The following is a 27,198-nucleotide window of genomic DNA, read 5'->3' as shown; positions in this document are numbered from 1 at the left end:
CAAAGCGTCACTTCCTGCGGAAAAGGACGCGGGAGATTCGATTCAAGGCGCTTGGCTGGTCGCTGAGTCCTGGTGGCCTGCGCCAACGAGCGTCGCCCGGGCAGGTCTCGGTTCTGTGTCTCAGGTGAGGAGCTGTGGGGAGAGAGTCACGGGGCGCGCAAAGGACGAGGCCCCTAACGAAGCCTTCATTGTCGTTATAAATGAGACTTAACAGCATTCTATTTTGTTTCTTCGGGAGTTAGTCTTTTCCGTAAAACAGTGGTCGGGAGGGTAAAGAGTAAAAAGGTCGGTCATTTAAATTTTAGTGCTGTTGATAACCGCTCAGCGAACGTTTACTCAACATTTACTGTGCCATCGAGCTAGTTACGGGGGAGTGTCTGGAACCGGTAATACGAAGAGGAAAAGTACTACTCCAGCTTTTGAGGTGCTCAGAGATATGGTTTTAGCAGGCTGCTATGACGAGTAATACGTACGGAAAGGGAGTCTTTTCCAAACCTCTTTGACGGCCTGGAGGGAAAAGTGCTTCGCTTAAGTGACCAGTGTGCTCAAACCAGAAACTGGTAATTTTCTAGACTCCTTCCTTATCTCCTATCCAGCCACTCATTACCAGCCTCTTAAATATCTCAAATCCTTAAAGTTCTCGCCACTTAAGTCATCAGCCTCCCAGCGAGTCTTCTTTCAATCATGTTACTTTCCAATCCAGTCTCCATATTGCCAGGCTAAATGTAAATCAGATCTGATCAGGGCACCCCCCCCTCCCCCCTTTAAAGCCTTTCCTTGCTTCCTATTTGCCCTCAGGTTTAAGTCTAAACTCCTTCACATGTTTTACAGGGCCCTTCTCACCTAGTCTTTGCCTACCTCTGTTTGTTTTTCACCACTCTAGGCTCCAGTCCTACAAAATGCCTTTTTTGAGTTCCTCAAATGCACCTTCCCATCTCACCTGCAGACCTCTTCTAACCCCATCCCCAACGTAGCCAATTCTTACCTCTTCTTTAAGTCTCAGTTTATTAAGCCTTTTCAGTCAGGAAGGCTTTACTGCCCTGCAAGGTTGGGCCACAAAATACCCAGTAGTTATTTCATAGATAGTTGTAAGTGCCTCCCTCTGCCAAGAATTGGTAGGCCCTGAGATTACAATGGTAAAGAAGTTAGATTCTTCACCTAATGGAACTTAAACCTTTTATGCAGGGAGTTAAGGATAACAGGGGAATCTGATGGAGTTAGGTTGGTCTGGGAAGGCCTCCCTGAGGTCTTAAAAAACAATTCAGCCAAGTAAATTTGAAAATGAATTAGCTTTATTAAATGATTCAGGCAGCATCTTATCTAGCAAGTAGAAGGGAGCTCTGAAGAGTTGTACAAAATGGAAGGTTTTTATAGGAAGGAGAGTGAGGCAAGAAAATTATTACAAAAAAAAAAAGGATTGTTCCAGGCAAGGTCACTTTCCCTCAGGGGGGAGAGCGAGGAATCTTATACAGATTACCTTTGTAGGAGGGAGAGAGCCTGATGTCGGCACAGATCGGAAAATTCCTTACTGACTAGTTAAGACTACATTTCTGGGGAAGGTTGAAACTACAGTTAGATTTAGATATTAAGCCCTGGTTTGGGGACTCTGCCTAAGTGACTCCATTTGGGATCTGTGATTTTCTTTTTAACAGAGGAGTGGACAGTTTACAAGGCTTAAAAGGTGAGAATGATCCACCCACCCAATAGAGAAAAGGAAGAAAATTCCAGAGTGAATAGGTTGTGCAAAGGCCTAGAGGCAGGAAAGAGCTTGGCATTTGGGTGTTCAAGAACCTAAGAAAAGACCAGTGTTGCTGGAATATATTCAGAAAGAACAGGTGATGAGTCTGGAGAGATGGGCAGGGACCAGATCACGTGGTTAGGTTAATGCAGCAGCAGAAGCAGGTGATGGTGGTTTGGATTAAGATGGTGGCAGAATATAAGGGAGGGAAAGTAGATGATGGTTTTTAGATATGGAAATAGATCCAAGGACACACTGATGGGTATAATGTGGGATCTGAGGGAAAAATAAATGAAAGATGACTCCTAGGTATTTGACCTGACTTAACTGGTTGGAGAGTAGTACCATTTGGTGAGATGAAGAAAATTGTAAGAAAAGAATGTGATGTCTGTCAGATCGGATGGCGGCCCCCAAATGTGGGGAGATAATCGCATAGAATCCGGTGGCGGTGCAGGTGGTGAAAGGATTCATCCAAGGCAGAACAAAGGAGATAGAAGTTTATTGAATACACCACAAGGGAGCAATGGGCAGGACAGCAAAGGAGAGACCATCTGCCTCAAGGCAGTGGGGGTTGGGGGGCCATTTTTAAAGGGAGAAGATGAGGAGGTGTGGCTTCGAATGGAATTTTCCCTTTTTTGGTAACTGGTCCATTGGTCTGTTAGGGCCTACGGATATTTTGAGGTGGGTCACCTGACGGGCCTGTCTGTATTCAGCCAGGTGGTCACTGTGTGCCTTTTTGCCTTGCTCTACGTTCCATTGCTCAAGACTGTTGTCTAAAAGCAGCTTCTACAAAGCAGTTTGAGAGGAAACTAAGAATTCAACTTTTTTACCTTTTTTACTTGAGATGTCTATGAAATATCAAAATAGTTGGCTCTCTGGTAAGCTGTTGAGATGTGGAAATCTGGATCTTGCAGATATTATATGTACCTTATAAATTTCTTGAACACTAGAGCCTGTCTTTTCTATCTGTAACTGTCCCCTTTCCCATCCCTAGAATAGTACTGCATGTATCATAAATTCATTAGACAGACTGTGTTGTACTAAGATATTCTTGGGTAGTGTTTTGAGTTTTTTGTTGTTGTTTTGGGTTTTTTCTTTTAAGTAGGCCCCATACCCAGTGTGGAACTTGAACTCGGTGTCCTGAGATTAAGAGTTGCATGCTTGGGGTGCCTGAGTGGCTCGTTGGTGACCATTGGCTCAGATCATAATCTCACAGTTTGTGAATTCAAGACCTGCATCGGGCTTGCTGCTGTCGGCACAGAGCCTGCTTCAGATCCTGTCTCCCTTGTTCTCTGTCCCTCCCCAACTCAAGCGTGCTATCAAAAATAAACATTAAAAAAAAAAAGTTGTATGCTCTATGGACTGAGCCAGCCAGCCGCCCCTCTTGGGTAGTATTTTAAAAGTATTTTGGGGGCTCCTGGGTGGCTCAGTCAGTTGAGCGTCTGACTTCGGCTCACGTCATGATCTCATGGTTTGTGGGTTCGAGCCCTGTGTCAGGCTCTGTGCTGACAGCCTTGGAGCCTGAAGCCTGCTTCTGATTCTGTGTCTCCCTCTCTCTTTGCCCCTCCCCTGCTCACGCTCTGCCTCTCTGTCTCTCAAAAATAAATAAATGTTAAAAAAAAATTAAAAGTATTTTTCACTGGGGCTCCTGAGTGGCCCAGTTAGGTAAGCAGCCAACTCTTGATTTTGGCTCAGGTCCTGATCTCACAGTTCCTGAGTTCAAGCCCCATATCAGGCTCTATACTGACAGCACTGAACCTGCTTGGCATTCTTTCTCTCTCTCTCTCTCTCTCTCTCTCTCTCTCTCTCTCTCCCTCTCTCTCCCAAAATAAATAAATAAATAAACTTAAAAAAATTAATAAAAGTATTTTTCACCAATACTTCTCCAAACAAAAGAGGTTTTCTTTCTTTGTTTTTTGTTTAATTTTCCGTCTCCTGCCTTCTCTTATCCCTTTCTAGAATTTTCATGTTGCTGTCAGTAAATCATTTCTCAAGGATTTGTTATGACTACTTTTAGAAAAATTAGACAATGTACCCTTGGGGGTGACCTTTAGATAGTTTTAAGTAAACAGCTCAAAATAGTCACCCTTCCCATAGGTGAGGCCTCTTGGCCTATATAGTATGAAACAGGAAATCTGAGAGCAGCAAAGTGACAGGTTTTCTTGCAAGGCAAGAACAGTTTGGGGAGTATGGAAGCTGCCCCATGATGGGCCTCTTTGACATGAAGATTCTTTTGAGTTAAAAAACAATCAAAATCTAGCAGATTCAGGAAAAGCTTTGTACTTCCTCTACCGACTTCTCCTTAGTTCAGGATGACATATACAGTATACCTCATTTTGCTTGACTGTCTTTGGAATTTCCATGTCTGTGTGGATTCCTGTACGTATGCGTGTATTAAATTTGATTTCTTGTTAACCAGTCTCATGTCAATTTGATTCTTAGTCTAGGTAAAAGGACCTTGAATGAGACAGGAATTTGTGTCCCCAGCAATATTAAACACTTAATTAAATTTTTCTCCAAGATCTAACGTTTAATAAGAATTATTGTAGGGGCACCTGGGTGACTCAGTCAGTTAAGCATCTGACTTTGGCTGAGGTCATGATCTTGAGGTTTGTGAGCATGAGTCCTGCTTTGGGCTCTGCTCTCAGCGCAGAGCCCACTTCGGATCCTCTGTCTCCCTGTCTCTCTGCCCCTTGTGTGCTTGTGTGCTCTTTCTCTCTCAAAAATACATAAACATGTTTAAAAAAATTATTCTGATTTTCTAGGTTAGCCCAGAGGAGAAAAAAAAGTATGTTAGTGTGTGTGTGTATGTAGGGGCTAGGGGCATGGTTTTTCATATTAAGCTGCTTTCTAGGAAATTGATAGTGAAGGAGGTAAGCTGAAGGGTCCCCAGATAATAGATTAGAGCAAAGATTTACAAAGTAATATGAAAGATACTGTAATGCTCTCAGGCTTTACGATTTAACTATAACCATGTTAATCACAAGTGTTGTTCACTATCCGATGGCCTCATTGGCTAGCCAGTGATTTTCAAGCCTAGGCAGCATAAACATTATCTGAGAACTTGTGAGACATACAAATTCTCTGGTCCTCCTCCCAGATTTACTGAGTCAAACTCAAATTGGGTCCCAGAAGTCCATTTTGGTGATTTAGGCCTTCTAGGTGATTTTGAGGCACACTAAAGTTTGAGAACCACTTGGCTAGTATGAAAACGGATAGTAATCAATGATTTATGTATCTGGGCCCATTGTCAAAACCATCTCTCGTGTGAAAAAGATTCATCAGCTGTATTAGCCTGATTCCATTAAAATATTTGATTCACGTAATGCCCCCTCTTCAAGCAACTTTCTCTTTATAATTTGGCTTGACATACAGTTATACCCAAAAGAAAATACGGGCTTAAGCTTTGTCCCCTGTGATTATAATTTTTCATGGCAAATTAGTAAAGCACGTTTGGATATGGTTTATATTCTCATATAGCTTGACTAGAAAGAAAGAAAGCAGGTATTCCAGAGCATTTTTATAAAGTTTCTTTATTTATTTTGAGAGAGAGCGAGAGTGCAAGCACACACACAAATATAAGGGGGAGGGGCAGAGAGAGGGAGAGAGAGGGGATCCAAGCAGGCTCTGAATTGCCAGCACGGAGCCCAACTCAGGGCTCAAGGCAACGAACCACAAGATCATGACCTAAGCTGAAACCAGGAGTCGGATTCTCAATAGATGAACCACCCAGGCACCCCTCCTTGTTTCTACTTTTATGTATGAGAGATTGAGAGGACCCAAGATTTGCTTTATATGTTATTGCTGAGTTCCCTACCTAGTGTTTTTTTATATTTATTGGTTTTTAAAAGTATAAATGTAATGCATTTTCAAAATACCTTTTCTTTTTTTTTTTTTTTTTAAGTTTATTTTCAGAGAGAGAGCATGCAAGTGCACATGAGTGGCAGACGGGCTAGTGAGAATCCCAAGCAGGTTCTACACTGTTACTGTGGAGCCCAGTGTGGGGCTTGATCCCACTAACCATGATGTCATGACCTGAGCCAAAATCAAGAGTCGGCCACTTTACTGATTGATGCACCCAGGTGCCCCCAAAATACTTTTCAAACAAAGATTATGTGTTTGCCTATTTTCCTTTCTCCCCACTCCTCCAAGCTAAGACTAGAAAAGTCTCCTTGTTATATTTTCTCATAGCATTATGTACGTTTTTTTTTTTTAAGAGAAGGAGCATGTGAGCAGGGGGGAGAGAGAGAGAGTGAGAAAATCCCAAGCAGGCTTCATGTTCAGTGAGGAGGACAATGCAGGGCTTGAACCTACAGTCCTGGGATCATGACCTGAGCCAACATCAAGAGTCAGATGTTTAACCAAGTGACCCAGGAGCCCCTAGTTTTTTTTATAGAGTTTACTATGTTAAAATTCAGTTAAATTTTTTATGTGATTATTGTCTGTTTTGCCCATCACTTATATTATCCCCAGTACCTGGTATTTAGCAGCTGCACAATAAAAAATTGACAATATGTATTGGAATATGGTTTTCTGGCTGTGCTGGAGCTGAAAGAACTGTAACGCTATATCACCATCCTTATCAAAAGCAAGAGGTACTAAATGTGAAATTGTTCCCAAGTCTATCATAAGGTTTCATAACTTTAGTATATATTTATTCCTGATGCTTCATTCAGTTCTCCGTCAAACATGAATTTACCACACTACAAGCCAAACAGTAGAGAGCTAAAACCAACTAGATAACAAGTGTCCTGAAGGAAATACTATAAAAACAGCAAAAGGAATAACTAACAGTGACTGCCTGAAAGGATCTTAATGCATTTTTGTCCACCAGACAATTAATGAGAAGCCTTCCTTCCATTTCTGAAGTTTACCAGGTGAAACATAAATAGTAAAAATAGTTTAATGACCTTTTTCATTTTGCCAGTAATTTGTAAATACTGTAGTTTTTTAGACATACTTATTTGATCCACTAGAGGGCAATAAACCCTTACATAAATATAATTTAATCAATTTTACTTTTAAAATCTAGCAATTAGTGCTTGCACAGTGAATTTAGAAATAACCCAAATATTTCTGCTTGTGTTTTTCATTTGTTGGTGAGCTGTCTGCCCAATTAGACAGTAAACATCTTTTCATTGTTTTCTCTACAATAGCACAGTGTCCTAGTTAGTTATCTTTTAAGGTTTATTCTATTTCCTAAGGTTTGAATTTGATAACAGTTTGTCTAAGAATATGATCTGATGAATGCCCATATAGTTGTGGTACAATATTTTGTTTTACTTTTTTGTGAGAGAAAGAATCTTTTTCTTTTTTTTTTTTTTTTTAAGTTTATTTATTTTGAAAAAGAGCAAGCATGAGCAGGGGAGGGGCAGAGAAAGAGGTAGACAAAATCCCAAGCAGGCCCTGCACTATCAGCACTGAGTCCAATGTGGGGCTTGAACTCATGAATCATGAGGTCATGACCTGAGCTGAAGTTGGACACTTCACCAACTGAGCCACCCAGCGAACCCAGAGAATCTTTTTTTATGTCTAGAATTTTTTTGAGGGAGAGCGTGAGCGAGGGAGGGGCAAAGGAAGAGGGAGAGAATCTTAAGCAAGCCCCACACCCATTGCAGAGCTCGATCTTACCATGAGGTAGTGACCTGAACCAAAATCGAGTCAGACCCTTAATTGACTGAGCCACCTAAGTGCCCCTAAAATTCTATTTTAGAGCCCTAAAGAAGATAGTCTCTGCTCATAATTTGACCACAATTAAGGGGGAACAATGGAAATGAAGATATAATGTGGATGATTAAAATAAGTTTTAAATAAGGTATTATATGTGAAACTATTCTGTGCACTCTCTATATAAATATAAGATTATTTTGTGATTTGGTAAAATTGTGTATTTAGTGGTATATGGCAAAACTGGCTTAGGTAAAGGAAAGCTAAACATCAAGAAGAAAGTTAACAGCTGAAGTTCAGATTGACAGTTTTTGAGCTTGGCCCTGGGGATATAATGAGATGGTCCCTCTAAGATCTTACACTGGTTTCCAGCAAAAAAAACATTAAACAGGTAAGTTTACTATGATGTGGAAAAAAGTAGGGTCTTTAACCTGAGAAGCTTCCTGGAGATGAAAGCCCCTGAGAAGACTCTTAAAGAAGAATAAGCATTAGCCAGGAAAATGAAAGAGCATTTTAGAGGGAAGAATGAAAAGAAGCAAAGGCAGAGAAATGTAAAACATATTGTAATGGGGAAATGTTGGAGGGTTGAGAAGAGAACGAGGGATGTGTTCTCTTTAAGCATAGATTACTGACACATAAATAATGAGAGAGAATCAAGAGAAAAGGTATTTGGGAGAATAAAACCAAATGGAAATGATTAGAGTAGACAAAGAAAACAGATGGTAGGACTATAGAAGTACAGTAGTATAAGATGCAGAAAAAAAAGAAAAGCCATCATCTTTTTGTTAAAAGAGGAAGCCTTTTGTATTTTTTAAGTTTATTTATTTGGAGGGTAGTGGGGCAGAGAGAGAATCCCAAGCAGGCTTCATGCTGTCAGCACAGAGCCTGACATGGGGCTTTATCCCACCAACCAAGAGATAATGACCTGAGCTGAAATCAATAGTCAGAAGCTTAACCGGCTCAGACACCTAGGTGCCCCAGAGGAAGGCTTTTTAAATGGAGCTTTAAATGAAAAAGGAAATTCTGTTATATTGCATATACCTACTATCATGAAATAAAAAATTTCTTAAATTGCAAAATTCTGCTTATAGTTTTCTATTCAGAATATTGAGAGTATAATATATTCTGAGCACTGGAGATATATAGTAGAACACAAGTTAGACTACATCCCTTTCTTCAAGGAACTTTCAGACTAGTAGGGGTAGAACAAACAAAAATAAGTAAGATAATATATGCATTTTCATGGTTGGATATATCACAAGCAGCATTAGTTCTATGAAGGAATAAAATGGGTGATGCCACAGAAGCTAAGAGGAAAGCTGGTGAGTCTACTTGAAATAATGTGGGGCTCTCTCAGGGGTAACATTAGAGTTACAGATTACTCTTCTCAGAAGCTTCTGGGAAGAGAAATTGGTGTGTTTGAGGAGCAGAAAAAAGGCGAGCATGGACTGAAGTGCAGAGATTAAGAGGGAGTGTGGTACAGGGTGAGGTCAAGGAGGTAAGGCTAAATGACCAAGAGCCTCATAGACCATTGTAAGGAACTGTGGCTTCAATCTAAATAGCATCATTTTAAGCAGGTAAGAGACAACATTTTTCAGGAGGGAGCTGTGCCTTTATCTCCCATAGCTCACAGATAGGTGTACCACCGTGTTACACTCTACCCCAAACTGGATTTTAGAGATTTAGAGGGAAGATGCCTTTGCTGACTTACATTCTATCATTTGTTGTGTTGGAAAGGAACTTGAGGTTAAGAGCACTAATTCAGTATTCTGTGACCTTTCTGCCTTCCCCTTGTAGCCCATTCACCTACTCTACTTTGCCCTTAGAGATTGCCTTGTGACCTAAGAGGACAACCAAATCTGGGACTACATATCTGCTTATGATAAAACCTTACTGCTCACGTTATCCTAAGGGTCCCAAAACAAGGATTAACAACAAAGAATTAGGATTAGATTTTTTCTTTTTTCTATGCTCCCTTTAATAACATAGGTCAGTGATTTATATAAATCCCTTTATGTTTCATCTTTTTATTTTTAAGTAGGCTCCATGCCCGATATGGGGCTCAAACTCATGACCCTGAGATCAAAAGTTGCATGCTCTACTGACTGAGCCAGCCAGGCGCCCCTTTATGTTTCATCTTTGCAGGTTTTCATCTTACTGCCTAGATGGCAAGATTTTATTTTCACAGAAATATTTGATTGATAGAATCAGTATCACTTTGTTTGAATTTGCTGATGCCAGTCACAGAAACAGTTTCACCCATTTTCAGAAATTGAAACCTTTTGCCATATGTTTACAAATGAAAATTTATTGATGCAACTCTATCTTAAACATGCTTTGAATAAGCTAATCCGTTTAAAAAAATTTTTTTTAAGTTTAAGTTTTTTATTTTGAGAGAGAGAGAATCCCAAGCAGGCTCTGTGCTGTCAGTGTGGAGCCCGACACAGGGCTTGATCCCACAAACCACGAGAGCATGACTTGAGCCAAAATCAAGAGGCAGTCGCTCAACCGGCTGAGCCACCCAGGGGTCCCAAGCTAATCAATTTTTAAATTTTTGATAAACCAACATTTGAATTTTTAAAAAGAGGAGACCATTGCTATTTTACTGTTCTGCTTCTCTGAGTGTTTTATACAAGGATCTTAAAGTACTTTGTACTCTCTTGACCATGTAACATTTCTATTTTTCTGTTTGCAGAATCAGAATTATCTTTTTTTTTTCATTAGGCTGTGTAAAATATATACACCGAAATCTAATAAGGCCATTTTTTTTCAGCCAAAAAGAACCATTTACCAATTTAGATTCTTTAAAAGAATCATGTAAGTTTCTTTAAGTTCCTTCCTATTAATTGAAGAAACAAGCTCTTATAGCTCTTTTAAATATGTGAAAAGGTCTAAATGATATCTTTCCTGGTTACTGGGATGCAGCATTTATTAAAAAACAGAATATTTGTTTGAGCTACTTTGTTTTAAATCTTGTTTTCTTACTATTAATAGTTTTAATTAGGCAGAAAAATAAAATGAGTTTTCCAATACATTGGCACTTAACCACAAAAGCCATCTATCTATTTGCTTTACAGTGGAGGCTAAGTTGTTTTCCTAAGAGATGAATTATGTACATACAGTTAAAGATTTTCCAATCATCCCATGGCTATTCTGTTTTGTAGGACACAGTAAGAACACATGAATGGAGGGAGAAGATTTCTTCTTGCCTCAGTTCTTGCTCTCCAGAATTCCAGTTTTATCTATCCATCATGTCAGAAGTGCTTCTCTCGACTAACCCTGATCTCCAAAAGGTAAAAATAAAGCCTGTGGCGGCGCCCTGGGTGGTTCAGTCTGTTAAGCGTCGACTCTTGACTTTGGCTCAGGTAATGATCTCACGGTTCATGATTTCAACCCCTGTGTCAGGCTCTGCACTGACAGCATGGAGCTTGCTTAGGATCCTCTCTTTTGCCCCCACCTCTGTCCCTTCCCTTCTGCTCTCTCTCTCTGTCTCAAAATAAATAAATAAACTTAAAAAAAAAAAAGTAAAGTCTGTAAGCATGAGAGGAAATACATGTGTACACTATAGATTTCCTACGACTCAAGGGCAAGTAAGGTTTACATCCATCATACCAGAAACCATCCCAAAAGTGGAAAGGAAACTAACTGTGCTAGAGCATTTACAGAAAGGACTTGGTGAACCAGGACTATAGGTGAGAAGGGGACATGTGATCCATTAGGGGAGCCAGAGCATTGGTCTTTAGGCTGGACAGAGAAGCAACAGTAGAGGGGGAGTTGCCAAGTTCAGATCTCTCTCAGGCCAGGTGGAGCAGTTAGTGTGTGTTTCTGTGTGTCTTTTCTGCCTTCAAAGCCCTGAACAAGATTCAAGCTACTCTTCCTTCCCCTTGGGCTTACTCTGAGGATGTTCTCTTGGAAGTTTTGGTTCCACGCAAACCAGGTGGTGCCTGATCACCTCCAGATCCTAGGCCCTACACATGGACCTGTACAAGAAGACCCATGGGAGGAGAAGGCACCTCTGGGAGCAGCCCAGGAGGCACCAAGCATCCAACTCCAGTCTAAGGAGACCCAGTTCCAGTGTGAATCTCTGGAGACTTGGCCTTTCCCAATGAGTGAAGATGACACACAGTCCAGGGACAAAGGATCACTGCCACAACCACTCATTACAAAGTAGAATCACAGGTGTTCTCAGAAAAACTCACCACTGACACCTCTACTTTTGAAGCTACCTCTGAAGTTCAGAGCACTTTAGAGCAGCAACAGAGAAATCCCGAATTGGAGAGAACGAGGCGGTCCCCTGTCCAGGAGAAATGCTTCAGGCAGATGATTTTCACTCATAAGAAAACTCCCACAGGGAAGACCGTAAATGTAGTGAATGTGGTAAAGTCTTCATTTATCACTCACACCGTATATCCATGAGACAATTCATTCTGGAGAAAAATGCTGTAAGTGTAGCAACTGTGGGAAAACCTTCAACCAGAAGTCAAACCTCATTCAACATCAGAGAATTCATACAAGAGGAAACCCTACAAATGTAATGAGTGTAGGAAGTCCTTCCGGTGGAGTGCTCATCTTCTTTGGCATCGGAGGTTTCATTCAGGGGAGATGTTGAGAGACTAAGAGAAAAATTACCAGGTGTACCCTCAACTGCAAAGAAAAGAGCCCCCCCCCCCCCCCCCCCCCCCCCCCCCCCCCGCCGTTCCCGGAACCAGCCAGGGCGTGCCCGGTTGTGGTCTGACCTAAAGGCGGGAACCAATCAAGTTCTGCTGAGTGTTCAAATTTAAATGACAACCAATAACAGCTCTGTAACCACGAAAAATCCCTAACTTGTTTGTGCCTGTCTATAAAAGAAGCTGTAAGATCCTCCTGGCTCCTGACCTCTTAGCGTCACCGGTAACGAGTGCGCGGAGGTCCGGGTTCGAACCTGCAATAAACGACCCTTGCCGCTTGGCTTTGACTCTGGACTCTGGTGGTTTGTTCTTGGGGGTCTTTCGAATTTGGGCATATCAATGTCCTATGAGTGTAATGAGTGTAGGAAGACCTTCAGTCAGAATTCATATCTAAGTCAGTATCTGAGACTTCACAGTGGAAAGAAACCTTTTTTATGTAAAAAATGTGGGAAAGCTTTTAGGTGGAGTTCAGAGCTCCTTAATCGTCAGAGAATTTATTCCAGAGAAAAGCCTGCCCAATGTACTAAAGGTGAAAGTGCCTACAGACAGAATTGTACTTTTGTTTAATAAATTGTGGGACTATGGGGCGTCTGGGTGGCTCAGTGAGTTGAGTGTCTGATTCTTGATCTCGGCTTAGGTCATGATCTCACAGTTTGTGAGATCGAGCCCTGCATCAGGCTCTGAGCTGACAGCTGCCCCTCCCCAGCTCACTAGCTCTCATTCTCTCTCTCTCTCTCTCTCAAAATAAGTAAATAAACATTAAAAAAAAAAATAAGTTATAGGACTAGATTACATAAAAGTTAGTTATAATAAGTTCTTTTGAAAAAATTCACCGTACCAGGACATAAGATTTTCTTGGATTGGTTCTACTTTAGAGGAGAAAAATAACTTCTTGAGAGTACATCTCAATCCTGATGAAAATTTAGTCCACTTCTGGAATATCCCTAGAAATAGGGTTTTTTTCTTTGTTTCCTTATTGTTTGTTTATTTTTGCGTTATACCTAGATTATTTTTTTAAATAAATTCCTTGAGAACAGAGACTGTTAGAAATCTCTACCTTTCAGCAGCTTGAATGGTGCTTGACACATAATACTTTATTGTGGTCCTGAGATACAGGCCAATTATACCTGAGAGTCTAAGATTCTTTGATTTTTAAAGTACAAGTAAGGGTTAGGGTTGGAGTTTTTTAAGAACACTTTCTTTTCTGCATAGAGGATATATAGTAAGTACTTAGTAGTATGGAAGAATAGTATGCCAGCAATATTCTTTTTTTTAATTTTTTTTTAATGATTATTTATTTGTGAGAGAGAGAGAGCGTGAGTAGGGGAGGGGCAGAGAGAGAGGGAGATATAGAATCCGAAGCAAGCTCCAGGCTCAGCAGTCAGCACAGAGCTGGACAGGGGCCCTGAATCATAAGATCATGACCTGAGTGGAAGTCCAATGCTCCTGCTCAATCGACTGAGCCCCCAAGCGCCACCCCCACTCCGCCCCCAGCAATAGTCTTAAATAGTCTGTCTAGTTAGCATTCAATGGGGAAGGATTAGCAGTTCCAACACCCATCTAGACTTTAAGGGATCTTTCCAGAAGATCCCCTTATCACTTGTTCTTTTATTGAGCCATTCTCTCAGGTATGCATTTATAAACTCAGAACAACCCCACTTGTGGTATTCATCATTAAATCCTCAGCATCCAGGCCAAGGTCTAGTTTATAACAAAAGCACAAAAACGTTTGTTGAATGAATGAATGACAATATGATAGTTTCTATAGGTACACTTTACGTATTGCAGTATGTTATGGTGATTAAAAAGCATAATTCTCTGGAGCCAAACTGCCTTTTCAGGAGCCAAACTCCCAACCCTGCCACTTGAAACTGTAGCCTTGGGCAAGTCACTTGAATTATCTGGGCCTCAAAATGGGGAAGGTAATATCTGCCTCATTGGGTTGTTATAAAGGATATAATGAGTTAAGATACATGAAATGCTTATTAGGACATTGTGTGCTACATAATCAGTAGTCTATACATGTGAAATATTTTTAAAACTGGTTTTGGGGTGTGTTTTTTTACCAAGTCATTTATTTTAAAGATAATCTGCCTCAGGGCACCTGGGTGGTTCAGTCACCTTTAGCTCAGGTCGTGATCTCATGGTTCACAAGTTTGAGCCCCATGGTGGGCTCTGTGCTAACAGCTTGGCCTGGAGCCTGCTTTCGGTTCTTTGTCTCCCCCTCTCTCTGCCCCTCCCCCTGTTTGCACTCTTTCTCAAAAATAAACAGTAAAATTTTTTTTAAAGGTAATCTGCCTCAAAAATTTAGGTTGAACAGTAGTGCCATTGTTCCCTCTTGAGTCTGGTAATAATAACAGATAACATTAACAAACATTTACCATACACGTAAGTACTTTGCTAGGAGCTTTGTAAGCATTATATTTTTTAATACACCAGCCCTATGAGGTGATGCTATTGTTAATGCCAGCCTTCAGAGGAGAAAAATTAAAGCTTAGAAAAGTTAAATAACTTGCCCCAAATAACACAGCTATCTAGTTAGTGGCAGAAACATATTCAAGCCTAAACAACATGACTACTGGCTATATTCCTAATTACCAAGTTACCTTCAAATTAGCAGGGGAATATGTATCCAGAATGACATCACTGACCCCCTTCCAGAGCTTAAGATGCCCTGGTAAGGGAGCTCTGACTGAACTGTTTCGGTACATAAAACCCACAGCAATTGTCCTTGCATGTAGAACTATAGTCCACAGAAATATAACCTATTGTCTCTATATATTATATTGACATTATATAAAAAATACATCCCTGTGATTTCCAGTGTGTATCTTTTCTACTGTTACTTCTGCTTCCCTTTTTTCTTACTTGGAATCATTTGTAAGCCAACACAGGAAACAAATTCCTCACCCTCTTGGGGCACCTGGATGGCTGAGTTGGTTGAGCATCCAACTCTTGATTTTGGCTCAGGTCATGATCCCAGGGTCATGGGACCCCGCCCCGTGATTGGCTCCATGCTGAACATGGAGCCTGCTTAAGATTCTTTCTCTCCCTCTGCCCTGCCTCCACATTCAGAAAGAAAGAAAGAGAGAGAAAGGAAGAAGGGAGGGAGGGAGGGAGGGAGGAAGGAAAGAAGGAAGGAAGGAAGGAAGGAAGGAAGGAAGGAAGGAAGGAAGGAAGGAAGGAAGGAAGATTTCTCTCATTTCCCCACGGTTACAGAAGAGCAAATTTATGACAGAAGAATTCTATACTCTAGCCTTTACACATTTGAGAGACAATGAAGAGCAAAAGGTCTGCTCCCTAAGAATTTTATTGAACCTCAAATCTTTAGCAACAGCAAACAAAATGGGTGTTTGTGTCCTATGGAGTTAACTTTTTTCTTTTTTTAACCTTCAAAATTAGAGCAGTGATGATTTTCAAATTGCATTCTCCATGTAGGAGGTGCTTCTAGAGGGAAGTAGGAATTAGAGAAGCAGTAGTGGCCAGGGTTGACTAGTAGGTAGGCTCTAGGGCCCCCACTTTAGTTTGTAAACTGCAAAATGCTGATGCATATTTTTCTAAGATTTACTAATAGTTTTACATTAGACCCAAATGCATTATTAATACATAAGGGTAAGGTTAGATGAATGGATTAGCACAGAGCCATTTTCAGTGTGGCAAAAAGATAATAATTAGCACAGATCTAGTGATTATGAATCAGTAACTTCTTATAGAAAGGATTAACCTCTGTTCAAAATAGTCACCTTGTGAACTATGGATTTTAAGCTCCCCCTAGTGGCTATCTGGCAACCATCAATTATACAACCATCTCTACATTATTTTCTATTTGCATTTTACCACTCATTTTGAAGCCAGATCATTAGGGACACGAGACAAAAATAAAGTCGTAGGATTAACAACTACCATAAGATGTACTAAGGGGTTATTTTGCTAAATTTAAGAACCTGAAAGATGGCTATCACAGTTGTAAGACCTTGCAAACAACTAGAAAGGAGGGAAACACTAAGTAGAGTTGACAGTAATCATCACAGTATTTAATATAACTATGAGGAAGAAGCAGACCAATAGTTATTAATTTGGCAAGATCTGCACTAGATCCTTTCTTTACTTTCTTTTCTTAGATTTTGTCTCATTTTATTCTTCAACCCCATTTTTACAGATTAGAAAATCAAGGTTTTAAGGGATTTAGTAACTATCCCAAGACCTGACTGCTAGTACATAATAGTAGAGTTACAGTTGACCATGGAACTAGGTACTTTGTGTATCAAGATTTTTTGAATATTTCAAGATTATTCATTATTCTCTTCACAGATACTGTTTTCTTAATAAAAGATAGACATTAAACATCAGGTATTCTGTTGGTGTGGTGTTCACTTCATTAATGTTTACTTTGCCTCCCAATTCTAGACTGTTTATTATATGCCTCGATTTGTTAATGATAATTTACCCAATAAGAAAATCTATCTGTTCCTCCCTTCCTCCTTTCCCTCTCACTCTCTCTCCCTCTTTTTCCACTTTCTCCTCTCACACAGTTTTTCTTCAGGTTTCTATCAATTTGGTGCTACTTAAATCGTAAAAGTAGTTGTTATGAATAGAGATTCAAAAGATGTTGGTTGAAATTGTTTAAGAAGGATATAAGTTATATAAGTACATTTGTACACACAATATTATTTTTAATCTTTTCCAGATTTGTTTCCTGTAATATAAAAAAAAATTAATGAACATCTCTATCCTTTTTTGTTTCCTCCACTCTTTCAGGTCTAATTGTCCAAAATGTGGCTCCACTGGTAAAGCTGAAAATGCCAGTTACAGATATAAACTTTCCTTAAAAGTTGCAGAATCAAGCAAATTGTTTGGCATTACTGTATTTGGGAGCTGCTTAGATGCATTTTTTGGTCTTACAGCCACTGCTTTGCACAGGTAAGAATATTTAAAGCATTTTTTTTTTCCTAGCTACTCATTTAGTATACCAATAGAATTTGAAGATACATGTTTTTAAGATAGTATGCATTTAGTTAAAATATGATAGCTTGACCTCAGATCATCAGTTCCTTTAAAAGATAATCAAAGAAATAGAAAGGTATTTATTTTCTGATTACACATTGTGATGTTAAACTAGGCTCCTTTTAGTTAGACCAACTGAAGTGTAGTTAAAATATTAATTTACAATAGTCCAATCCAGATTGGGGAAATACGGAATAAGAAAGTAAAATTGTTTCAAACCATTTCAAACTATTGAAGTGGCTAAAGTCCCTTGAGGTTGAAGAAGGTATTGAGGGAATATTTGCATATCAGAGGTAGAAATGTTGTCGTTCCTCTCACTTACCTTGTGTCTTCATCTGCATAGTTTGACCTAATAAGATGTCCTGAGATGTATGAAAGATATATATAAGCAATTAAAACTTTTTCTTCCCTTCAGTCTTCCACCCTCCTCCCCCAATCCCCTGACAGAAGAAATCTCTATTTCCTTATAGTTGAGAGCAAACTGCATTGCCAGGGAAGAGAAAAGAATTGCCTCTGCTTTGAGGACAAGGGCTAGAGATTCCATTACTACTCCTACAGCCACTTTTGGAATAAATACTGGGCCTGATTACTAGGAAGGCATCTGCTTTATAATACACTTGATAGTTTTTGGCTTTCTAGGCTATGGGACACTAGAGAGGGAGCAAAATTGCCTTATTTTTAAAGACACTTTTTTCCTACATGTAACTGAAAAGGTTATACTGCATTTTCAAACTAATTGTATTTTCTTTATGGCAAGTTAAAATTTCAAATTTTTTCTCTTCATGTTTTTAATTTTCTTTCCAATCAAGGTACATTCAGGACCATAATGAAATTTCAGAAACACTGGACAGTGATGCAATTCAGAACCTATTAACTAAAGCAGTTGAAATTTGCTTCATTGGACAAAGCTTTATTTTTGGAGTGACGGTAATTGAAACTAGCTTTCTTTTTAGTATTCCTTTAACATTTCCATTGTAATAAATGATTTGACTTTTCTGAGTAGTTTTTAGGAGTCATAAATGTGAGAGTCTATAACATTTTAAATGTATAAAAAATAGGTTATACATGATCTGTTAAAACACCAATGTGACAACTCCCTCTTTCAAAAGTCAGAAGAGCCCAGTTCAAAGATTTCAGAGCTTTAAAAATCCAAATTTATTTTAAATTCAGAATACATAATTTTGTTTTGATATTCGGTGTTTATTTCATCTCCAAATTTTGTTTAAATTCTGTAGTAAAATTTGTATCAACTCTTTAGCTTTTTGATTCTATCAGCTGTAAAAGAAGGAGGGAACGAACATGGAAAGCAAAGCGTCTAAATATTGGTTACTTTAAGGATAAGTGGGAAGGATGGCCTTAAAGAATTACAAAAGTGATGTAGAAGTTACAAGAATATACTGACTCTAAAGGAATAATCATTTTCTGTCTCCTCTATGCTAAAGGAAACAAATGGAAATTTTGCCCACACTGGATTCAGGGTTTCACAAGTGGGAATAGAGCATTCCATAGCTGAACAGTGAGAAGAACTCAAAGCAGTAAATTAGGAGTTACAGAGCTTTTTTTTTTTTCCTGTTAAAGTCTTAGATGGTTCTTGTTCTTTTTCTTATTTTTTTTTATTAAAGTTTATTTATCTTGGCGGGGTTGGGGGCAGGGAGGAAGGGACATAAGTGAGGGAGGGGCAGAGAGAGAGAATCCCACGCAGGCTCTGCATTGTCAGTGCAGAGATGATGTGGGGCTCAAATTCACGAACTGTGAGATCGTTAACCAAAATCAAAAGTCAGGCTCTAAACCAACTGCACCACCAAGCGCCTCTCTTCTTCTTCCTTTTTTTTTTTTTTTTTTTTTCTTCTTTATGAGTGGGAACACTTCCTTAAACATTTGAAGTTTATGGACACTAATGAGAAATATAATAGTAGGCACTATTTATTGAGCAACTACTATTTGCTAAGCACTATAGTTTTCCAAGTATTATTGATAATACAGTAGTCCTGCATATTTATCCTTAATTTATACATGAGAAAACTAAGATTCAGAGAAGTTAAATAATTTGTCCTAAGCTCCAACCCTAGTAAATGTTAGAACCAGTCTCTTTACTCAAGGTTTATTTCTATTACTTATGCTTCTCTACCTATAACACTACAGAAATTAAAACTATAGGAGTAGGAGATGTAATTGTGTCTGTTTTAATCTTTTAAGTCCCTGTTTCACCTTTGAGTCAAAGGAAAAAATGTGTATTCTCATTTAACTTCATTTACTTTGACAGAATTTTGGAAACCAACATGGACGAGGTTCAGATTCCAATAACTTCTTAAAGCAACGTTCTGACCACAAGAGAGAAGTAAGAGCACTAATAGCTTGCCAGATTGTTCTACCAGACCCAGGTGTTGCAGGCTTCACTGTCATTGACTACTTCCATCAGCTTTTGCAGCTTTCTCATTTCAGGAAACTTCATGATGGCTCCCAGGCACCAAATAGCCACTTACTTGCTTTAGAACACACAAATAGTGATCTCAGCAGCATATGTGGCCCTGACAGCAGTTCTGGTTTCTTCAAGTCCCATGGCAGAGATAGTTTTTCAAGATTCTGGCAGGCATCACTTGAACTCACTTACACACTTTCACACCTAACAGGTGATGATTTTTCAGCTTCAGAACAAAGCAAGGCCATTGGTACTCTTCACCAGAACAGAAAGTGCATCTCTTTTTCCGAGGCCACTGGTTCCCATAGCTGCCATGATGCCTTTCAGGGTTCTTGGAGCCTTGTTTCATACATGGATAAAAAGAGTACATCCCAGAAGTTGGATGAAGAACTTGTCTTGCAAGCTTATCAGCCCAGTGTAGTCCATAGCAGTCATGAAATTGGAATTGTTGACTCTAATTTTTTCCCTTTAAAAATGCGAGAGCTCCTGGAGTCAAATAATAAAAAATCCTTCCACAGCGCAGTGGAAATTAAAAATCAATATTCCCAGCATGAGCTAACATGTGACCAGTATCTTGATTTAGATAACCCCCCTAGCCTTCAGAAGAGATCTACATGTTGTACACCTTCATCACTCAGACTTGAAGAAATAGCTAGTGGTTCCCAGGACTGTGACACTGAGATTTGGGATGATCTGCCATTCTCTGAAAGCCTGAACGAGTTCCTGGCAGTTATCGAAAGTGAAATTGCTACAACTCAGACACATGCCAGTAATAGGAAATGTCATCTAGATAATATCGATAGATTACAGGCAGACCACGTCAGGTTATCTGTGGCTTCCCAGAGAACTGGAGCCTTGCATACACCACCTGTAGCTTTAAGATCATCACAAGCAACAGTCAAGGCAAGCTGTAGCAAAGATAACTTCTTTTCCAACTGTGAAGCAAATTCAAGTCCTTGTGTTCAAAAGGAGTCACAGTTAAATAACACAGCAGAGGTTGTCTCTATAAATAGTAATGGAAGTGATATTTCTGAATATTTTCCATCAAATGCTTATCTCTCAGCTCTGTTTCCATCTTCAAAAAGTTTAGGAACAACAGTTACTCTGAAGTCTACCAGAATTCCACTACATAGGGCTGAAATTTCACTTAAGCTCACTACTTCAGAGAGTGACCATTCTTGTCTCAGTAGCAAATACTTCAATAGGTGTGGAGAAAAATCACTTTCAGAAATGAGTGAAAAGTTGGTAGCTTTGGGTTCTAGGAGATATAATGATGTTTCTGACCTTTGTAACTTAGAAAATAAACAACATTGTAGATGGCCAAAGAACCAAGATGACCGTTTTACAATTTGCAGGAAACTTACGTATCCTTCAGAAGCTCTTGGCTGTAGTCCAGATACAACTCCAATTACACTGAAAGAAATGCCTGGTAGACATATCAATAATAACTTAACACAGAACTATTCTACTGGTCACGAAGGTAGCTACGATGCTTCTGCTGATCTCTTTGATGATAGTGCTAAAGAAATGGACATCACAACAGAAATTACGAAAAAGTCACAGCATATTTTGTTACAGTGGGGAAAATCTTTGGCAGAAAGTTATCATATAGAATCTGATTTTCTAATGAGATCACTCCCTGAGAATTCCAGCCAGTTTTCACAAAAATTGTCTTTGCAAAGTATGTCTGCCACTCTATGTCCAAGAACATGCTCTTCTCCACCTCATTGTCAGTCAGATTCAGAATATGATTTTGTAGATAGCCAAGACTTTGTTCCATGTTCACAGTCAACTCCAGTTGCAGGATTCCACCAAACAAGAATTCATGGGATGAAAGGAGCTTTCAAAAACTTACCTGACCTTTATTTGGATCTTGATGGTAACTATAAAAAAAGAAAGATTTCCTCTGAAAATGATGCACAGCAAGCCACCCCTAGCTGTCCAAACAATGTAAGGACGCCGAGCCAGAAATCCAGAAGCCCTGTTATATCTGGTATTCCACAACCAGAGGTTTTCAACAATAGTCCTTTTGCTGAGTGTCTTGAAACTGAAGATGAATGGGTCCCTCCTACCACTAAAAAAGTATTTCCTTCAGAAATGCGTGGATTCCAAGCCTTGAGTCTAAGGAAATGCTCTGCTGCCTGTGATTCTCCTGATCAAAAAGAACCACCGAGAAAGAAACTGAAATGTGTCAAACGAAGAATTGAAAAATGTTTAATTAAAAAGGAGTTAAAGAACATGTTTACAGCAGGAGTAACAAAACAGAAAACTCTTAACACAAGTTCAGACTGGTTTTGCAAAGAGTCAGTTTTGGGACTTGATTCTTGTTCAGAAGTCAAATGTTGCCTTCCGTTTTCAAAAAATTGGCCACCTTCTGTGCCTGAGACTAAAAGCAGTTGGTCTCCTGAATTATTTTCATAAGTCACCTGAACCTAATTGCTAAACTTTTAAAAGTAAATCTGTTTGGAAACTTGGCTCCCGTGGTATGGAAGGCAATCTTGCCATTTTGAGAACTTGAACAGAGGCAAATAGTAAATAGGTATCGTCGTGCTTTTTAAAACATAAACCCTTTGGGCACGTGGGTGTTGCAGTCGGTTAAATGTCTGACTCTCTTGATTTCAACCAGGGTCATGGTCTCATGTTTTGTGAATTCCAGCCCCACACTGGGCTCTTTGCTGAGGGTGCAGAGCCTGCTTGGGATTCTCTGTCTCCCTCTCTCCCTGCCCCTCCTGTGTGCACGTGTGCTCTCTTTGTCAAAAATAAATAAACTTAAAAAAATAAAAATAAAAAATAAACCCATTGTTTTTTCCAGCATACATTTGTTCAAACACTTTGGCACTTTATCTTATATTGTTGATTGTCCTTTAGTAACACTGTTAATTTTGCTTATTAAAAGTATTTGTTAAAATCACATGTATATTTAGAAATAAAGCTTTTGCAAACCAAAACTTAAAGTCTTGATTGGTCTGTTCATCTCAGAAAATGCCTGCTATATGTTAGGGCCAACTACTGTGCTGAGTTTGTGATACAAAGCTACCAGATCAGTAATCTCAAAAGATTTTAGTCTGCTGGATAAGACAGACATATAACACAATTTCAGGGCAATGCAGTAAATGCAGTGATAGAGGTTTTTAATGGGTACTAAAACATTTATGTTGCTATGGGAGTGTGGTACAGAATTAATTTAACCCAGCAACATTTATGGGCTGGGGATAAGAAAGGTCAATAAAAACCTACTATTTACAGTTAAATGTGAAACTGTCATTATTTTATTTAGTAACTATTTATTGAATGGTCACTACATATCAGGCACTGGGCTAGGTGCTAGGAACTCAAAAATGAAAGTCAAGCCTGTTCCCTCAAGAAACTCAAGGTCTAGTAAAATAAACAATTAGTAAGCATCTGGTAAGTCCTATGATAGGAGATAAGCTTGAAAAGCTTAGAGGAGCAAAAATGAGTAGTTTCTAGACTATCCTTAGCAGCACCTCAGCTGTACCCTGTGAAATCTTTTACATATGTCCGGTCAGCTTCCTTTGCTGTTTGTCACAGTGGCCATTCCAAATCTTCCACTCTTAATACCTCCAACCCACACTACTCTCCTCACCTCATACATCATGGGGAAGATTGAGCTCATTTGGTATTCCTTCAACTTCCCACACCCATAGCTACCCACTTGTCCATATCTGTACTCTTCCACAGCTTCTTTAATCTCAGAAAATGATACACACCTTCCGTTTAGTGCTCATCTTTCTAGTTGGGCTGTTGATTATTATACCCATCATTGCCTTGTCACTACTGGCTTTTTGGATCTCCCCCCACCCAACTTTTATTTTGAAAATATATAAACACAGAATTTGGAAGAATAGTAAAATCATTTTTAAGATTTTGCCTTTTGTGTATGCGTATTTGTTTTTATTGTGTCTGAATGGATACATATAGTTGTTTTTGCTGAACCATTTGAAGATAAGCTGCAGATAGGACATTTCACTCCCAAATACTTCAACCTGAGTTTCCTTAGAGTAAGTGTTTTTCTTCTACAGAATTGCAGTATCATTATCATGCCAAAGAAAAATAACAGCAATTGTCCAAATATCATGTAATATTCAGTGCATAATCAAATTTTTCTACTTGTCCCTAAATTACCTTATAATTGTTGATGATGTTTAACCAGGAATTCATTAAGTTTCATTCATGGTGTTTCATTATGTTTCTTGTCTCTTCTAGAACTTTACCTCTTATTTTTCAACACTGGCTCTTTGAAGAAATCAGACCATTGTTTTGTAGAACATCCCACAGTTAAGATTTGTATGTTTGCTTCTTTATAGTAACGGTAACTTATTTCTATGTCCCCCACTATTTCCTGTAAAAAAGTCCTGAAGACTTGATTAGATTCAGGGTTTTGGCAGAGACACTTCATGGGTTATATTATGTACTTCACATTGAATTCTCATTAAGAGACAATGTCAAGCTGTCTACTGGTGATGCTAAATTAGATTGCTTGGTTCAGTTGTGCCTACCAGATCTCACTTTTGTAAAAGTACTTTTATTACTCAATTGCACTCATTATTCTTTTTGATATTCTTGCTATAATAGTCCTTGCTACCTCCCTGCTAAGTACTGTTGTTCATAACCAGGGTCCTTTAAAAAATAGGGTCAGGGCGCCTGGGTCGGTTAAGCGTCCGACGGGCTCAGGTTATGATCTTGTGGTCCGAGAGTTCAAGCCCTGTGTTGGGCCCTGTGCTGACAGTTCCGAGTCTGGAGCCTGCTTCGGATTCTGTGTCTCCAATTCTCTCTGCCCCTCTCCTGCTCATGCTCTGTCTCTGTCACTCTCAAAAATGAATAAATGTTAAAAAAAAAAAAAATGGTCACGGTCAACTTTCTCACCACTCACTGTTCAACCTGCTGCAATCTGTTTCTTCCAAATCCAATGGATTTGTCTTTTGTTTTGTTTTGTTTTGTTTTTTGAGAATCCCAAAGCAGTGAGTGTCAGACACTCAACCGTCAGAGCCACCCAGGTGCCCCAGACTTGTCATTTCTTATTTTATGTGATCTCTGCATTTCCCCCTTTTCCAAGTTACCATTCTCATCGTTTCTGGTTTTGCCTAGTTTCTGCTTCTCTTTGATTGGGGCTACCTCCAGGGCAGATCTTTTTTTGCAGGGCCCTTGTCTATAAACAGTTTGATTTTAAAATGTATTATGAAATTCATGGGCCCACATAAGGTAATGTGGTTTGTCAATAAAGATTTAGAACACTGAATAGAAAAGGTACACGCTTATTGTTCAATCAGTGCACATAAAGATTCTTTATAATATATCTCCCAACTGCAATAAAAGAATGGTAGTGCAGTTACTCACAATGCTATGGCTCTTAAGAACCTGTTTGTATTGAACTATATGGATCTTCCCTCTAGAGCTCCCTAATACCATCTTTTTAATGCTCATTACATCATTACTTAGGATGCTGCACCCATTGTGCCACTGAATACTGGCTTCCAGTGACTATCAAAGGTTGTTGCTGTGTTTCATTGATGATTACCAAAAATGCAAGCCTTACCCAGAATATGCAGGAAAATGAATAATATTTCATTTTATGGTCATATTGTATTTATCATTTGGACTTTTGTAGCATAAACACAGAACACATATTCTCACAATGTCTTTTCTTGAACTTTTTAGGCTGTAATTGCATTCCTAGGCTGTGATCTCTGGCCACACCCAGGAAGAATAGACAAGAGGCCCAGAGATGGAACAGGAAGAGGGGTTTCATTTGTACAAGGAATGTCCATTTCTCCATCGGCATGGCTTAAGTCCAAACTTATTGACACCACAATGTCAATATCAATTGAAAGGAGGACATTGGTTAGAAGGGACAATTGGCATTGTGGAGCAATAGTCATAAAAGGCCTCAGATGAGAAGGGCCTGGCCTGGCACAAGGTACAAAACCTGCAAAAGGGTAGGGGACCTCCTTAGTGCCAGTGGCAGGAGGTAAATGGTAAAGAACAACTGCCACCACCTCACAAGCCTGGGGTCTACAGACCAGAGGCAGCACCATAGCTAAAACAATGAGAGCCCATGCACAAGCCCACACACACAACTCAATCCCACAGGTCAGTGGTGACATTTGGTAGCCCCGAACCTGGAATTTGTTCAATAGGAGAGTCACCTAAACAAAGCACCATTCCTGCAGCCCAATCACATACTGCCATGTGAATGAAATATTTCTTCAGACCCAGGGCGATGCCATAGGTGCAAGACCCAGAGCTCCTTTGAGCATTTGCTGCACACCCAGCATGAGTTAGGGGGTTGGAGAGTACCTGAAAGGGGAGAAATGGTACTTATCCCAGGCACTAAGTGAAACTTAGAAAATTTCAAGGGAGGTACTTCCAGCAACCAGATCCCATGTGGGACCAGATCCAGACTCAGGGTGCCTTGCTTAGTCCCAGAAACTGGAGAACTTAGAAAATCTTGAAGGCACTCTAAAGTACCAGTCTCCCGGAAGCATGTGTGCTGGAGTAGGATCCCTGCATACTCAAGTCTCAGAAGTATTGTCTGATCATCTCCCCTTATGTCTTTGACTACCCTTTTATTTGCCTGCATTTTAAAAAAGATGGTGCCTGTCAGTGTTCTATTATTGGCCCTTTTAAAAAAAAATGTTTATTTTCTTCACAGTGATTATCACCATCTTATATTACTATGTATTTCTTTTCTATTCTTCCTATGCTATAATTTCCATTAGAGTAAGTTTTTATAGTTCACTGCTATAGTTTCAGTGACTAGAACACTTCTTGGCACCCAGTAGGTACTTGACAGATAACTGAAGGCTATCAACATTGAGATCCTCATTTTATAATGAGGAAAGCAAGATTAAAAAGGCTAATTGGCCCAAAGTAATACAGATATCTTGACCTAAAGCCTTTGTACTCTTCATTCCTTTTGTTTAGAATGCTTTCCATGTTCAAAGCATGTCTTAATCTTTGTCTTCCATCAAAACTTGTGTACTTTCTACTCCAACTGCTGAAAGCACTTCACAAGGTTACAATGAGGATTAAATGTGAATGTAAACATTAACAAACTTTGTAGAATGTTAGGCCACATACAGTTGTTAGTTCTTGTGGTTTCATCTCTTAACATCAAAGTCAGAAAGACCAGCCTGTTTCTTCAAGCTTATTTTTATCTAAATGTGAAAATGTAACTCTTCTCTAGGAACCTGAATAAATTCCAGGTATGAAAATTTAGATATGATGTCTTAATGTTACCAACATGTGGTTTCCTGCAAGGAATGGAAATAAGATATTTTAGTTCTTGAAATATTCCGAGGTGAGCACCTGGACAAAAGCACAGGCACATGACTGTGGTTTAAACATAGCTCCCAGTTTCATCTCAGCTGCAGATGTGTTTTGGGGCATATAGATAGCTTATATGAGGTATAGTCTGCCGGTTAGCAGATGTGGAATAATTGAGTCAACTGAGGATAGTTATCCTCAAAGTTTTTTAAAACACTGATTTCCAGCTTGCCAAGGAATTGTGTATCTGAAGCATTACATTGCCCAAATGAGAAGAAGTACAGTGATCTAAACATTAGCTATTTGGGGAATAAATCACATTCATACTTTTCTTCCAATGATCTGTAAATATTTGTACATGCATAAGTATTTAAAAATTCTATTCAAGTTTGCAATGTATCCCATTTAACTAATGGAAA

At 39.3% G+C, this 27,198-nt stretch overlaps 1 protein-coding gene across 1 annotated transcript; it reads left to right on the top strand.

Annotated features, from left to right (window-relative positions):
* The first annotated feature begins 55 nt into the window (after positions 1–55).
* On the top strand, positions 56–22,117 carry DDIAS (DNA damage induced apoptosis suppressor). Its single transcript, XM_030332484.1, has 5 exons — positions 56–124; positions 10,570–10,698; positions 16,831–16,992; positions 17,886–18,003; positions 19,340–22,117. The coding sequence occupies exons 2-5, from the start codon at positions 10,586–10,588 to the stop codon at positions 21,914–21,916; spliced, it is 2,970 nt and encodes a 989-aa protein (XP_030188344.1). The 5' UTR covers positions 56–124; positions 10,570–10,585; the 3' UTR covers positions 21,917–22,117.
* The last annotated feature ends 5,081 nt before the right edge of the window (positions 22,118–27,198 follow it).

This window comes from Lynx canadensis, chromosome D1, assembly GCF_007474595.2.
Source record: "Lynx canadensis isolate LIC74 chromosome D1, mLynCan4.pri.v2, whole genome shotgun sequence".
NCBI lineage: Eukaryota > Metazoa > Chordata > Mammalia > Carnivora > Felidae > Lynx > Lynx canadensis.
The sequence above is the reverse complement of the archived record's forward strand: the minus strand, read 5'-3'. Positions and strand labels throughout refer to the sequence as shown.

What these genes read in the sequence shown, in the direction of transcription:
- DDIAS (XM_030332484.1), top strand. Translation starts at nt 10,586, where the DNA reads ATGAATGGAGGGAGAAGATTTCTTCTTGCCTCAGTTCTTGCTCTCCAG. An exon ending in CTAACCCTGATCTCCAAAAG is followed by an intron (nt 10,699 to 16,830) that starts GTAAAAATAAAG and finishes CCACTCTTTCAG; the next exon opens with GTCTAATTGTCCAAAATGTG. An exon ending in ACAGCCACTGCTTTGCACAG is followed by an intron (nt 16,993 to 17,885) that starts GTAAGAATATTT and finishes TTTCCAATCAAG; the next exon opens with GTACATTCAGGACCATAATG.